Genomic DNA, 14,349 nt, shown 5'->3' with positions numbered 1-14,349 from the left:
CCAATTCTGAAGATTGTTAGGTTAAATAACTGTTGTCTGTGTTTTATTTTAAGTTTGTTCCAAGATATGAAACAGAGAGATTCTTCTGGATTACCAAAAGCTCTTCCTTTGAAGTTCCAGCAAAAGGCCTTTGAGAATGTATACCTCAGAGTTCAAGAAGGAATGAGAGAACTGGTAATAAGATCTAATTGTTAGCCATGTGTAAATGTTCAGGACCATATGCTTCATTTTCTTAGAACTTTGTCATTGCTAGAAGACTGTCATTTTTCAGGACTAGTGAAACAAGGACAAAATATTTTCCTAGGCACCTCCCTTGTCACTCTCCTCTCCGTGCTACAAATGGTTAAACCCTTTTAATGCCATTTTCCAGACTGCTTGCCCTCTGAACAGGGCCAGCCCCAGGCACCAGCTAAAGAAGCAGGTGCTTGGGGCGGGCAATACCAAGGGGCTTCACATCCGGGCCTTCGGAGGCAATTCGGTGGCGAGTCCCTCTCGGAGCGAAGGACGTGCCTCTGAAGAGTGGAGTGGCGTGATCACGCTGCCGCCATTTTGGGGGCGGTGGTTTTGGGGAGGAGTGGGGGGTTTGCTGCTTGAGGCGGCAGAAAACCTGGAGTCAGCCCTGCCTCTGAACAGGGCTGGCTCCAGGCACCAGCAAAGGAAGCAGGTGCTTGGGAAAGCCAATGGAAAGGGGTGGCACGTCTGGGTGTTCTGCGGCAATTCAGCAGCGGGTCCCTCAGTCCCTCTCTTCCTCTTTGAGTTGCCACCGAAGAGGAAGAGAGGGAGGACCTGCCCCCAAACTGCCGCTGAAGAATGGAGCGGCGCAATTGAGCTGCTGCCAAAGTGCTGCGGACCGGCTTTCTCTTCCCCCCCCCCCCCCCCGCTTCACTGCTTGGAGCGGCAAAAAAACTGGAGCTGGCCCTGCCTCTGAATAATTTATTAATCATAATAATCATGATTACAGTAGTCTAAGGATCAACCAAAAATGAAGTTTCATTGTGCTAGGCACTGTACAGACACTTCAGAGTAGACAGTCTCACCTCGAAGAGCTTACAGTCTAAATATTTTTGTGCCTATAGCTGTCCATAGCATTTGATTTCTAAAATTGGTGCACTTTAGATCTTCCTTTTTATCTATCACTGACTGATTTAATATTTTATTATTAATAAGAAACATTATATAAGCACGTAGACAATTTTCTGTCTCTGTTTGCTTGGTGCACAGCCACTATTATGTGAAACATCATCTGGGATAAAAGCAGCTTTTCCATAAGCCAGCACTGTCAGCCACTGTCGGCCTCTACAAGCTTTTCTAAAGACATTATCAGTGAATAGTTTCCAAGAAATGAGATAGTGGTCTTAGTATAGTCACTACTAGACAGGTGCTCCCTTCAAAATGCACCACCTCAGTTGGCATACATTGGCACCCATGTGGGCTGTTTCAGAGGTCACTGTTGTGAATAAACAGTGAGGTTGAAATATTCTGTCATCTCCTGAGGTAGTTTCTTGAAGTCAGGGTTTAAGTTTATGGTATATGTGGTCTAGGGAGGCCTGCATCGCAGCTTTAGGCACTCTCGTAGGCATATATAAAAATAATAAAAAGCTTTGACAGTGGATGCAGGAGTGAGAATACGTGATTGTTCTTCAAATGCTGGTCCTTGTGTGTATTCCACATGTGGGTAAGCCTGCATACCATGCACCTTAGTTTGGAGATTTCTAGCAAGTAGTGTCCATTGTTCTCCACATGAGCAGTTGCTACCGTGTTCTGAACTGAAGGCTTAAAGGGCAATGTGAACTAATACCTCTCCAGTCCTTTCTTATCACCACATGGCCTGAGTTTGAATCTTCTATCCACAGATTTCTTTTTGCTTCTTTCTCTTAATGAGCCTGTAAATATTTTGTGAATAGGTTTAGTATTTTATTGTAATATTTTAGTCTTAGCATAGTTAATATAGCTTAGTTTTCTCCTTGCCTCAGTGTGTCTCTCCCCATGCACAAAGACTGTGCCCAGAGTCCTTGAGTTAAAGAACTGTGTCTCCTGCCCCCCCTCCTTCACCAGTGCTGTCCCTACTATCTGGAAAAGGCACATACCTCAGCCAAGTGCAGCATTTGCAGCTCATTTCCCCCACCTGCAGAGCTCACGGGCTCCAGCTGAGAAAACATCTGATGGAGACAGCTAGGAGACCCCTGTCTAATCCAGGCCAGGGAAACTCCTTTTTATATCAGCCTCAACCAATTGCTAGTGCCCCTGTGAGCATTAACTCAGGAGCGGAAGCCAGAACTACTGAACCCAAGGAGTTGTCATCCAGGGCTTCTCATGAGAGTAAGGAGCCCTCCTAAGCATAAGGACAGATCTCCTTCTAGGAGAAGGGATTCCTCCCCAACTGTGTCCAAATCAGGTGAGTCCCCATGTGTTGGTCATAAGGAATTAGGCTTACTTAACCCTCTGGCCATGAGGGCAAGGCATGAAGGAAAAAGGATCCTCCGGTACCAGTGCCTGTTCCGGCTCCTAACCCACCACCACCATCTAAGAGTTCACATATAGACTCTTCAGTGGGTACAGTACCATCTCATCCCTGTAAAACCTGCCATCCGTGATGACTATAGATGTGCCAGATCCATTGATCCTGACTACTGTAATGCCCCAGACTCCAGGACAGACTGAAACTTACACCTCACCTATGGATATCGTCTTCCTTCCTTATCCTCAGTCTCCTCTTCTTTTGGGTCTGACCTTTCTGAAAGACATTGTCACTCCAGAAGAGGAAACTACTCCAAGGACACAAGGACATTCCCCTTGTCACTCCTTAAGATGGAGCCTTCATCCATCAGTACTGACAGTGGAGCTGGTGGAATGGGAACTGGCCTTCTCTTCAAAGGAGTTTGAGGTTTCAGGAGATCCTTCACCCCCACATAAGGAGGTGAGGCTGGACAGATAATTAAGAAGATCCAGTGTCTATCCTCCACCACAATACGACTACCCAAGGGACTGATGACAACTGGTCAACCCTTCCTACTGGCCCAATTAGGGCTCATGGGATCCCTACAGTTGACATCCTGGCTCCACCTGTGCGACCCACAATACGACTCCCATGCAACACGTACAGTCTCCATTGGAGCATGAGATAGAGGAGATTGAGCCGGATCCACAGGTACTGATAGGTGTTTCATCTTCCTTACCAGAAGATGCAATTGCCCCATCTTTTCCATCTCCACCTGGTGACCACAGGCAATATCAGGAGCTTCTGCAGAGAGTGGCATATGACCTCCATGTTCCAATAGATGTAGTCCAGGATACCCAGCATTGTCTCCATGACTTTTTACAACCTCCTGGTCACAGTAGGGTGACCTTCCCAGTACAGAGGCCATCCTGGAACTAGCAGAGGTGATCTGACACACTCCAGTCTCTTGCACCCCCACCATGAAAGGACTGAGAGATGCTATTTTGTATCAGCTAAAGGAGCTGAGTTTCTGTTCCTCTTTATACATCCAGCACCCAACTCCCTGGTGGTGCAAGAAGCCACTGAATGGTCTAGATTACATCATCTCAAGGCTACACTGACAGGTAAGGATTCAAAATGACTTGATCTGGAGAAAAAGACTCTACAAGTTTTCAGTTCCATATTGCTAACTATCAAGCTTTGTTAGCAAAATATTATTTCAATCATTATTTGTGGGTTTTGGACTTTAAGAACAAACTCTCTCAAGAAAACAGAGCCCAATTCCAGGCTTTCATTGAGGAAAACTAACTAGTGACCAGAATGTCCCTTTAGGCTGCAGTGGATGCAGTTGATACTGCATCTAGAGGGATAGCCACAGGCATAGCCATGAGGCATGAGTCTTGGCTGCACTCCTTGAGGTTTCTAATGGAGGTTCAAAATACCATAGAGGATTTGCCTTTTGAAGAGTCTTGCTAAATAAGCTAGAAGATGGATGAGTCCTTGCTCTTGTTGTAGAACAGCCCTCCACTTCTTGGGCATTTACAACCCAGCTACCTGGAGCTCCATCCATACATTCACAAAGCATTTCACATTAGTTCAAACCTCCTCTGCATATGCAGCTGTTGAGACTGCAGTATTAGAAGCATCTATACCAACTACATCTTTGATACTCCTCCCTGTCCCCCATTCCCCCATTTAAATACTGCTTGTTAATCACCCACATGTGGAATACACATAGGGACCAGCACTTGAAAAAGAAATGGAGGTTGGTTACTTGTAACTGGAGATTCTTCCAAGGTATGTAGTCCTTATCTGTATTCCACTAGCTGCTCTTCTTCCCCTGTGCTTCAGATCTTATCTGATTTGCTGTGAGAAGAGGAACTAGAGAGACATCAATCCACACTACCCCTTATGCCCTCAGTTCTTAGCATGAAGAAAACAACTGCACATGTGTAGACCAATGGACACTACTTGCTAGAGATCTCCAAACTCAGGTGCATGTAGTGGCGTAGCCAGGTAGAAGGAACAGAGGGAGTAATTAAAAAAAAAAAAAAAAAGTGTGCCACCTGCTGCAGCGCATTTACTCACCCAGCAGCGCTCCGGGTCTTCGGTGGCGGGACCCTTCACTCACTCTGGGTGTCTTTGGCGGCACTGAAAGACCTGCCACCGAAATGCCACCGAAGACCCATGGAGCGAGTGAAGGTCCTGTTGCCGAAGTGCTGCCAAAGACCTGGAGCGCTGCCAGGTGAGTAAAATAAAAGCACCGCAGTGGGTGACGCCTTTCTTTTGTCACTGCCTTGGGTGAGTACAGAAACGCCAGGAAATTGACAAGGCGCCACTTATGCTCAGTGGAGGAGCAGCCGCTACCCTGCCTCCCCACCAGCTATGCTACTGGGTGCATGGTGCACAAATGTGGCCATCTGTGGAATACAAATACGGACCACACATCTCAAAGAACCTCCAGTTACAGCTAAGTAACCTTAATTTTATGCAGCTGCTTTTGAGAGGTACATAGATGATAAAAGAGAGAACATTTTTCTCTCTTTCTTTCCAGAGGTTGTGCCCAGGAATGCTGTATTTATGTAGTGTAAAAACAAAGGGCTTAAATTTTCATAAGAGAAATATTTCCAGTGTTCAGTGCAGTAACTTTCACAAACCCAAAATTTGCTTCTAAAAATTACAAGATGGGAAGAATTAGAGAAAAGGATAAGCTGCATTCATGATGTAGGATAATTGGAATTCCGTTGAGGGATATCAATGCAGTTTTCTCCCTCGCATCCTTCATTTTTTCTTCCTTTCCCACCACACGATGGCTTCTTGACTTTCCTTCCAGTTTTTAAGGATCTTTTCTTTTATTTTCTTTGTTTTAGCATGTATTCCCAAACTCAAATTACAGTCACCGGCCTTCCAAGTAAGGTGATTGCATAAGACTGACTTGATAGCTCAGCAGCACTGTTCCATAGGAGGGGAGAGGTGGCAGTTGAATTCCTAAGCCATCCATTCCCTTCCCCTTATGTATCTCAGAAGCTCAACATATTGCCTCCATTGTTATAAAGGGTGTTTTTAGTTTAAAAAGTTTTAGTTCATGTAAAAGTTCAGAGGCTCCCATTTAACATTCTTAACAATTATTTCATTCTTAATTGATGAAGGCATGTGGTGGAATGCGCCCTGAAGACCTATTGGATGAGCAGTGCAATAGAAGAGCAGTTCTGCTGATGCTGATAACCATGGTTTTATGTTGCAGTCCTGTGTGTGAAAAGCAGGCTTTGTTTGCTATTTGCCAGTCTATGAAAGAAAATGGATTGGACCCTCACGTTATAAAAAAGGCAAGTATACAAGAGAAATGCTTCTTACAGTTAGGTTATAAATTATACAAGAAAAGCAGAGTTCTAGTGTGTACCTTTTATTTTAAATTGAATTGATTGATAATTCTGTTACACCTCACTCTGAATTTGGCTCCTGTATGGCCACAGTTTTTCAGATTAATATGGTGAAAATTATCCTTTATGGTTCTTTTAGATTGGGAGACTCTGAAGAGCACACGAAAAACAAATACAGTGACCACAAACACAGTGACATGTAACAGTCTTGATTGTATTATAACTTGTAGCATCCAAAATTTGGGGGCTTAACATGAAACTCCCCCCAAGCTTATACCCAGCTTGGCTCTGATCTCGCTGCCACCAACCAGGATTCAGTGCCTGGTACACTGAAGCCCCCCAAAATCGTCCCAGGGGGACCCCCCAAGACCCAGAACCCCTGGGTCTTCTATCTCAAACGGGAAAACAAGTTCCTCCCCCTTGTCTCCTTGTTATCCTGAATCCCAGCTTCCCTCACCTGGGCGAGGCTGGGCGATGCAGTATTACTCCTTGAAACAAAACAAAGGCCAATCAACTCTCTCCTAAGGCAATGCATAAAACCTAGTACAGCTAACATAAAGAGATTTTCCACCCCCCTTCGTAGCCTAACCAGAGAAAAACCAAAACCTCAACCAGGTTTTAAAAAGAAACTTTATATAAAAAGAAAGAAAATACAGAAAAATATAACCCACTGCATTAAGATGTCAATTACAGGCTGTTACTTATAAGAATTAGGAATACACAGTCTGATTTAAAAAATAGCCAATTTAAACCAGCGATTACACACATGTAAATACAACTTACAATATCAACCTATTGCTTTCCTTTGTACTCACACTTGGTAACAGAAGATTAGAAAGAAGCTTGGAGATGGAAGGAAAGATGCTCTCACCACAGCCAGGAGAAACAAAAGACCCCGAGTCCCCAATTCCCGCCCCTGACTTTTAAAAAATCCAGTTTTCTGATTGGTCCTCTGGTCAGGTGTTTGGTTCCCTTTGTTCACCCTTCTCAGGTAAAAGAAACATTAACCCTTACCTATCTACTTATGACAATATCTTACACTCATATAATGTCTACACAGCCTGAGAGATCCCAAGCAATAGCCCCAGATATTGTAGAATCTGATGGATCTCTCAAATGGTGGTCATTGATAGAGGGGATCTTTCATCAGTGTCTTCCCACTTTTACCTAACCAAGGTACCTCATTTATATTTTTGTTCTGACCACACGTAACACCTTATTCATATGCATGAGGTTTCCAACCTTTTTTTCCTTATCTGTACTTCCATATCCCACAAATTTTGGGGTGCCTCACTTTCCATAGGTTGTTCTCTTAGTTCCCCCTTTCCTTATTAGCATCCTATTAACGTTTACATCAACCTGTTTCCTGGGTAACCTGTGGTCAGAACAGAACTTTGTGTGATGTTACAGCCAGGTGTCTTGTTGTCTACTGCAGTCTGTTTTTCCTTAACATCACTTATTGGCACATCTTTTACAGTAATCTTGTGGTCTTATTGGCATAGAGTCAATCTTAGATCACCCACTCATGGCAAGTCTCCTTATGCCTGAAGCCTCATGTGACTAAGCTAAAATCTTACAGGCCCCAGCCTGTAGGCCTTGCATTACAACCATGCCTTGCTTATATACCTAATATGCATTCATTAGTCTTAAATACTTGTCAGTCTTATACTTCTAGAATCCTATATTACATCTATACCTACAACTGAAATCTGTTTAGCACAGCTTAATGATATAGGAGATAACAAATGAACTGACCGTAACACTAGATAACACTATGATAAATAAACTAATTGGCTACAAGTGCTATAAAGGGTATTTAGTTAATGCTGAAAATTTTTGCAGCTCTTTCATTGTACGCAGACAGACTGGCTGATGTATTTTTTTACTTACTAAAATACCTCAGTGATGTTTTTAACGGTTTCTAGTGTTACGATAATTCTAAGGTTAACATTTTTGTGATAATTCCTGTATTTTCATGGACATCTCTAAACTATAATCAGGATCACACATTGTAAATATTTTTGCCAGGCATAGTGGAACCAGGCAGGTAAGGGAGGCTAGGGCCCCCAGAGTAGAAATATTGTGGGGGTTCTGTCCCTGCATAAATTCACACATGTCCAGGGGGCCAGGGAGGAGGTGAGAGCAGAATCCAGAGGTACTGGAGCTGCTTCCACAAAGCCTAAGATTGTTCTGGGGAGCAGAGACAGGGACCTTCTGGGGCTCAGGCCAGGCATCAGGATGTGGGACCCAGAGGGGCTGGAACAGGCCTGGAAAGGATCTAGCTTGCCTCCCCTTACCCCATCAGCTGAGTCTCAATGCCTCACCTCATTCCCTCTCTGTTTCCCACCCCTCTTTGCAGGGACTGGCTGCCTCCTCCCACCCTAGATTTTAGACCCAATTAAAGAGGCTCACAACCAAACAAAGTGAAGTCAGTTTTTCGATACGCAAAACATGTATAATGATAAGAGCTGTCTACTGAAAACTGCATACTATGTACTAATTAGAAGTTGAATGATATAAATACTATTAAAAGAGCAAAAAGATGTTAGAAGGGGAGGCTTGGAGACGTAACTGCTCGGTGTGCTGCAGTGCAATATATATGCAGCATGTTATCTCATAGTCTTACTTATTGTACAGGTTTTGGAGAGAGTATCGAACATTTTTGGCTATAAAAGTATAGAAGACTTCATGACTTCCCAATTAGACTATCTGGTGCTGGAGTGGCTGAGAATGAAAGATAATGGATATAGCCTATCTGCTTTTCCTTACATTGTTTTGAACTACTCTAGCCTTGAGGAGTTCTACAGGTAGGTTTATATATAAAATTTATGTGAAATCAGGTTAAACTAGATATCTCAAGTATCAAAATAATGTAATTTTGCTTGTACTGTAAGATTTTGCTTTAAAAAGCGTGTAAGGTCTTTAAAATTAATTCCATGTATCATGTCTATTACCTTCTATAATGCTGGAGATTTATTTTATAGATGTAACTAGACAGTCATACAACAGATCAATTATATTATATTTAAAAGATTAGGGTATTTCAGAAATCCCATTGTAATTCAAGGACAATTTGGAAATATATTTGCTTACCTTTAGGTCTTGTTATAAAGTTTTGGTTCCACACCTGGTGATCAGAAGTCAGTTTGAAGATGTGAAATCTATTGCTAACATGATTGAAAAAGACTGGCGGCAGCTTCTAGCAGACTGCTTTCCAAAGATTCTTGTAAATATCCTTCCCTATTTTGCCTGTGAAAGCCATAGAGATAGTGAAATAGCACAACAGAGAGATACAGCTTATAAAGTCTACGACATGCTTAAGGATGAAAGCTGCTTAGGAAAACAGGTACCTATTTTAATGTACTTTGTTTCCTTTATAAATGCATAAACAGTGGTGGATGACTTGTAATGGACTTGAGGAGGAAACAGTAAGTAATAAGTCAGATAACTCAGGTCTTCAAAGAAGGATATGTTGTAATAAGGTAAGTCAAAGTTTGATATTTTTATTCTGAATCTTTCACGTAAGGTCAACTGTGCTGTTTTAAAGCCACACTGTCAACTGGAAATCTAATACATTTCAAAATATGAATTAAAAGTTGTTACGCTTTTGCAGTCACATTTGCCTATTTTTAAAATGTTTTTTCTCTCTTATTCTCTGTGAAACCTTCTCCCATCCCCCCCCAACAGGAGCAATGATGATTCATGGGAACCTATGACTATACATAATGTTATGTCAAATGCAGAATGTAAAGAAACTGAAAATATAGAGAAACATTTAATTTATGGTGAATCTTAGGTGTTGTAATTACAGTTGATAAAACATTTCTAGAAAGAATTGTGATTTCTAAGTTGACTGGATTCTAAGATGGACAAGATGGACAACTCAAAGGATAAGTAGGTAGCCTAGACAGAAGAAAAAGAAGTTACCTCAGAAAAACACAAATTGAAATTGAGACCTTCAGAGTTAAAATATTTCCTTATTAAAGCTGTTCATATGAAAACATTAAATGTATCTAATGTTGTTGTTTTCTAGCAGATTGACAATTTATCTCACAGTAACTTGCCAGAGGTTGTGGTGGAGCTGCTGATGACCCTGCATGAGCCAGTCAACACCACGGCAGGAGAAGGAGCTGATCTAAGTAAATTTACAGGGTATGTAGCTATAGATTTAGAAGATATATTTCATACCTTTTTACTTATGTACAACATTTTGCATATGTGTGGGGTGTGTGCATCCCAGCATATGCTCTCAAAATTTCTCTAGGATTTCAAGAGAGCAAGACAGAAGAGTGGGTATCTCAGTTCAGAGAAATGTATTACCCCTCTCTTTCCATAGTCTCAGTGAGGGTGGAAGACACACCTCTGTCAAGGGTTTGTCTGGATCCAAGTAACTTTTGGCTCAGCTCTTGCATGGGATGGTCTTAGTAGCATCTTCAGCTCATGAATATATAATCTTGTCTATGCATCTTCAGCAGGGTTGTAAATCTTCAACTTTGTGGTTATATTGTTTTTGTCTTTGGAGCAGGAAATTCTCAGAACATCTCTAAACTTGATTTTAACGTTCTTATTCATTTTATTTTCTGAAATTCCTTTAATTCATCAATGTTTAATAAGATATGAAATGTTCTTTCTCAAATGAGTCCAAACACTTCTATTTTCTAGATGAAAATCGGATTTTAAAATAATATTTTTAAACTTAAATTATTCTTAGAGAATTTTTAAATACAAGGGGTCATCTTTTGTGATCCTAGAAAAAAAGTTTCTTCCCATCCTTTAATAAGGGGGAGAGGTTCCATTCTTTGAGAAGACTCTTATTGGTGTTCAAACTGTTCTCAAGATTACAATCTACAGCAGCAATTAAAGACTCCTACCAAACAGACTCGGCAAATCAAATATCACAATAACATTTAGATATATTTTTCTAACATAGTATGGAATATTAAGGCAAAATAGAAGTTATAAAGCTTCATTCCAGAGTCTATACAACATGATCTGGAGGTGCTGAGTACAATTTTATGGCCATCATTCTTCATGATGCTTTTCTCACCTGTCCCTTACTGAGAAAAAGCAGAGATTTTGTGGGAGTTTCTGTAGTGAGACTGAACATTTTATTTAATACACTCAAGCATGTAAGCTATTATTCTCCAAGAATCATGTATGTGTATAAAGTTATTATATCTTCTGAAATTCAGCAAAGGCAAAGAGCAGTTTGTAATAACTTATATTTTATTAATTACCATTTTTGCATAGTATTCAGATTTATTCCGCCCCCCCCCCCCCGCCCCCCCCCAGTTTCTAACATTCTGTGTAGTTTAGGTACTGGATATTTGAATGAGACTGCCGTTTGCCATATTTCTCCCTGACAAGCATGGGCTAGTTCTCTTAGTTCTTTATTTCGTTCAGGACTGGACTGGGAGCAGGGCTGTCATTTTAGAGGATTTTCAGCTATAAAACTCTATTGTGTACAGGTGCTCTGCTAAAATTCCTCATTGGCTTACTTCAGGGCATGCTGAAAGATTTATTTATTTCATTTGACCTGCTTTTCCATGTTGACTGTTTCTGGACCACCCAGCCCTTTGCTTTTGAATCTGCTACCCTTCTGTTTTCTTTATTCTTCTCAATTTGTGTTTGATCCCTTTATGATTGGGGTAACATACATGATGAGTGTGATTTATTCTTATGAATTACATTTTTACAAGATCTGGGAGCGGATTTGGCTGATTGGCTTGTATTTAATTGTTTTTTGTATTTTGGTGTTTGGTGCTTCGCTAACATACAAAAGGCATCCTACAACTGGATTAAACAAAACAAGTGCAAGTATTTCCCTATAGAAAGGAAGTCTTTATGTTATATTTGGGGATTACATCTCATTTTATTTGCAGTTGTTAGTTTACTGGGAAATATAATTCTCCACTTACTGCTGAAAATATTACGGTTATGTAAGAAGAATTTGTACTTTGCTATATTTATTCACACTAGTTACTATATAGCAGTTTTTTCTTGCCTTATCAGGGTGAAACCAAGTCAGCAACATGCAACATGTTATATATGTATCCATTTAAAGCGTCCATAACCTTGATCTCTGAACAAGTTTTTGAAAGTCTTGTCTTACTGTATTTTTTAATTCATTCAGGGAACTAGACCCTGCTCCTAATCCTCCTCATTTTCCATCTTATGTGATCATGGCAACCTTGGATTATATTAGCAGTTGTCACAAAACCAAGTTAAAAAGTATTGTAGCTGTACTTTCTAAAAATCCTGTAAGTATGTGATTTTTCCTTTTTGTTCATTGTTAAAAGATTTCCTTTTAATTACGTTTATTTTTTATTTGTAAATTGTCAGAGCATGCCAACAAAGAAAAAACTTTCCAGTATAATTTTAGGGAATCTCCTTATGTTTCTATTAGCAGCAGAAAAAAGACAAATGTCCCTAAATGAAAGACCACGGTAACTTTATGAATGTTACACGCATGAAAGATTAGTTTTTAAAAGAAAAAAAAAGTGAAAGAAAGACAGGGCCAAAGTTTTAAAAATAAATCAAGTTGGGGAGGGATTTATGTACACTAAATAAAACTGTAGGTTAGATTGACATTATTTCTGTCACATACTAGCTAAAGAATTACATCAGATCATGATACAGTATATTTAAGTATAAATAATTACTCCCCCTGCTGACAGTGTGGACTTCTACGTCCTTATGCTTAGACATGTTTGCTTCACATGAAGTATGACTGTTCTCCTTTATGTTGTTTATAGATTGGAGAAAAACATACTAATATTTAGTTGTTTTATACTAAATGGGGGAATATATGTTTTCAGAATGTAGCATAGCCATGCACAAATTCACAAAAGCTCTGCATATATTGTTTTTTTTGGTGCCTGTTTACTTTTTACTATATGTATGTGTTCTGTTAAAACAATCTTACATTTTTACACTGTATTTTTTTTAAATCAATGATGAAAACTGCCTTCAGTGTTTTGTTTTCAGGAAAACAAAAAGCAGTTTTTTGCACAAAGTCATGGAAACTAAAATTAGAAGAAACCTGTAGGGATATCCAGTCGGCACCCTTATTCCTTGTACGACTAGTCTCTACAGTGCATTTTCCAGCGTTTTGAAATAAACATGCATTTATATATGACTCGGAAATATAAAACTTGTCGTATATTTACATTTTTTCCTAAAGTTAAAATAACTTAATTTTGCTGTTATGTGAGAGGTGGCTTTTCACTTGGTGTTTTCATTCATTTTCAGGATTCATTCCAGAAAATCTTACTAGCCATTTGCAAACAAGCAGCTGATACAAACAATATTTACAAAAAACACAGGATTCTTATAATTTATTACTTATTTGTTAACTTGTTACTTAAAGAGATAAAGGATGGTTTAGGAGGAGCATGGGCTTTTGTTCTTCGAGATATAATATATACCCTGATTCACTACATCAACAGCAGGTAAATACATGATTGTCTTCTAATCCTTGCTTTTTTGCCTTCTCACAGTTATCCACATATTTTAGAATCATAGAATATCAGGGTTAGAAGGGACCTCAGGAGGTCATCTAGTCCAACCCCCTGCTCAAAGCAGGACTATTCCCAACTAAATCATCCCAGCCAGGGCTTTGTCAAGCCTGACCTTAAAAACCTCTAAGGAAGGAGATTCCACCACCTCCCTAGGTAACCCATTGCAGTGCTGTAACCTATTCCAGTGCTAGTACCACTAGTAGCTGTTATACCATCTATGTAGAAGCTAGTGTAAAACCGATGTTAGTGTCACACTAGGGATTGATTATAGGTAGGGTGACCATATTTCCCTATGCTGAATATTGGACACCTGATAAAATTACTTGAACCATAAGAACATAATATAAGAATGTAACAGTGTTGAAAGGCAGCTAACACCTCTAGGCTGCTGCTGGCCAGTGAAATAACCCAGCTGCCTCCTATCCCCTGGCTACAGCGCAGGCTGGAAGGGGTTAAGCCCTTTAGAATGCATTGTGCATCAGGGCTCAGGGAACCTGACTGCAGGGGCTTTAACGAACCCAGCCAGAGAGGTGGCTCAGCGGAAAATGTGCCTGGGGGACGGAGCAGACCCACACTCCCTGGGGGCAGGACCAGGGAAGACAGGTGAAGAGGGTGCTAAGCTCCTGCCCGGGGGGCTGCTGTGGAGCCTGCAGGGTCAGGCCATGACCAGGCTGGAAATCGCTTCCCCTGTTCCACTCCAGAGCTTAGCTGAGGTGCAGAGAGGCTTTCCCATGACAATGCTGCACGGGGCTTTGGCACATGCAGGGCTTGGCTCCTCCTGGCCAGTGTCCTGAGCTGGAGGGTCTTGAACTTCCCCGGGGAGCCAGCCCAGCCAGAGGCAGTGGGGGAAGGAAGGAGGCTGCTGGCCAGGCTATTGGTGAACTGAGCACTCCATCCAGGGGCTAGTTCTCCTTACAGCACTGGGAGCAGGATGGGCTCTGGCTAGGGAGATATGGAGGAGCAGCAGGGTTGCGGGGGTGAAGGGGCAAAGCAGGGAGCGGACAGCAAGAGG

The 14,349-nt window shown here is 41.2% G+C and overlaps 1 protein-coding gene across 1 annotated transcript in view; it reads left to right on the top strand.

Annotated features, from left to right (window-relative positions):
• The window catches only part of ATM (ATM serine/threonine kinase), a 119,421-nt gene that overhangs the window by 37,173 nt on the left and 67,899 nt on the right, over nt 1–14,349 (top strand). Inside the window, exons 22-28 of the mRNA XM_032790683.2 lie at nt 54–174; nt 5,587–5,763; nt 8,455–8,624; nt 8,917–9,163; nt 9,854–9,969; nt 11,951–12,077; nt 13,069–13,268. Coding sequence (XP_032646574.1) covers nt 54–174; nt 5,587–5,763; nt 8,455–8,624; nt 8,917–9,163; nt 9,854–9,969; nt 11,951–12,077; nt 13,069–13,268 — 1,158 coding nt within the window. The remainder of the gene's footprint in view (nt 1–53; nt 175–5,586; nt 5,764–8,454; nt 8,625–8,916; nt 9,164–9,853; nt 9,970–11,950; nt 12,078–13,068; nt 13,269–14,349) is intronic.

This window comes from Chelonoidis abingdonii, chromosome 1 (genome assembly GCF_003597395.2).
Source record: "Chelonoidis abingdonii isolate Lonesome George chromosome 1, CheloAbing_2.0, whole genome shotgun sequence".
Taxonomy (NCBI): domain Eukaryota; kingdom Metazoa; phylum Chordata; order Testudines; family Testudinidae; genus Chelonoidis; species Chelonoidis abingdonii.
This window is presented reverse-complemented; position numbering and strand designations above follow the sequence as displayed.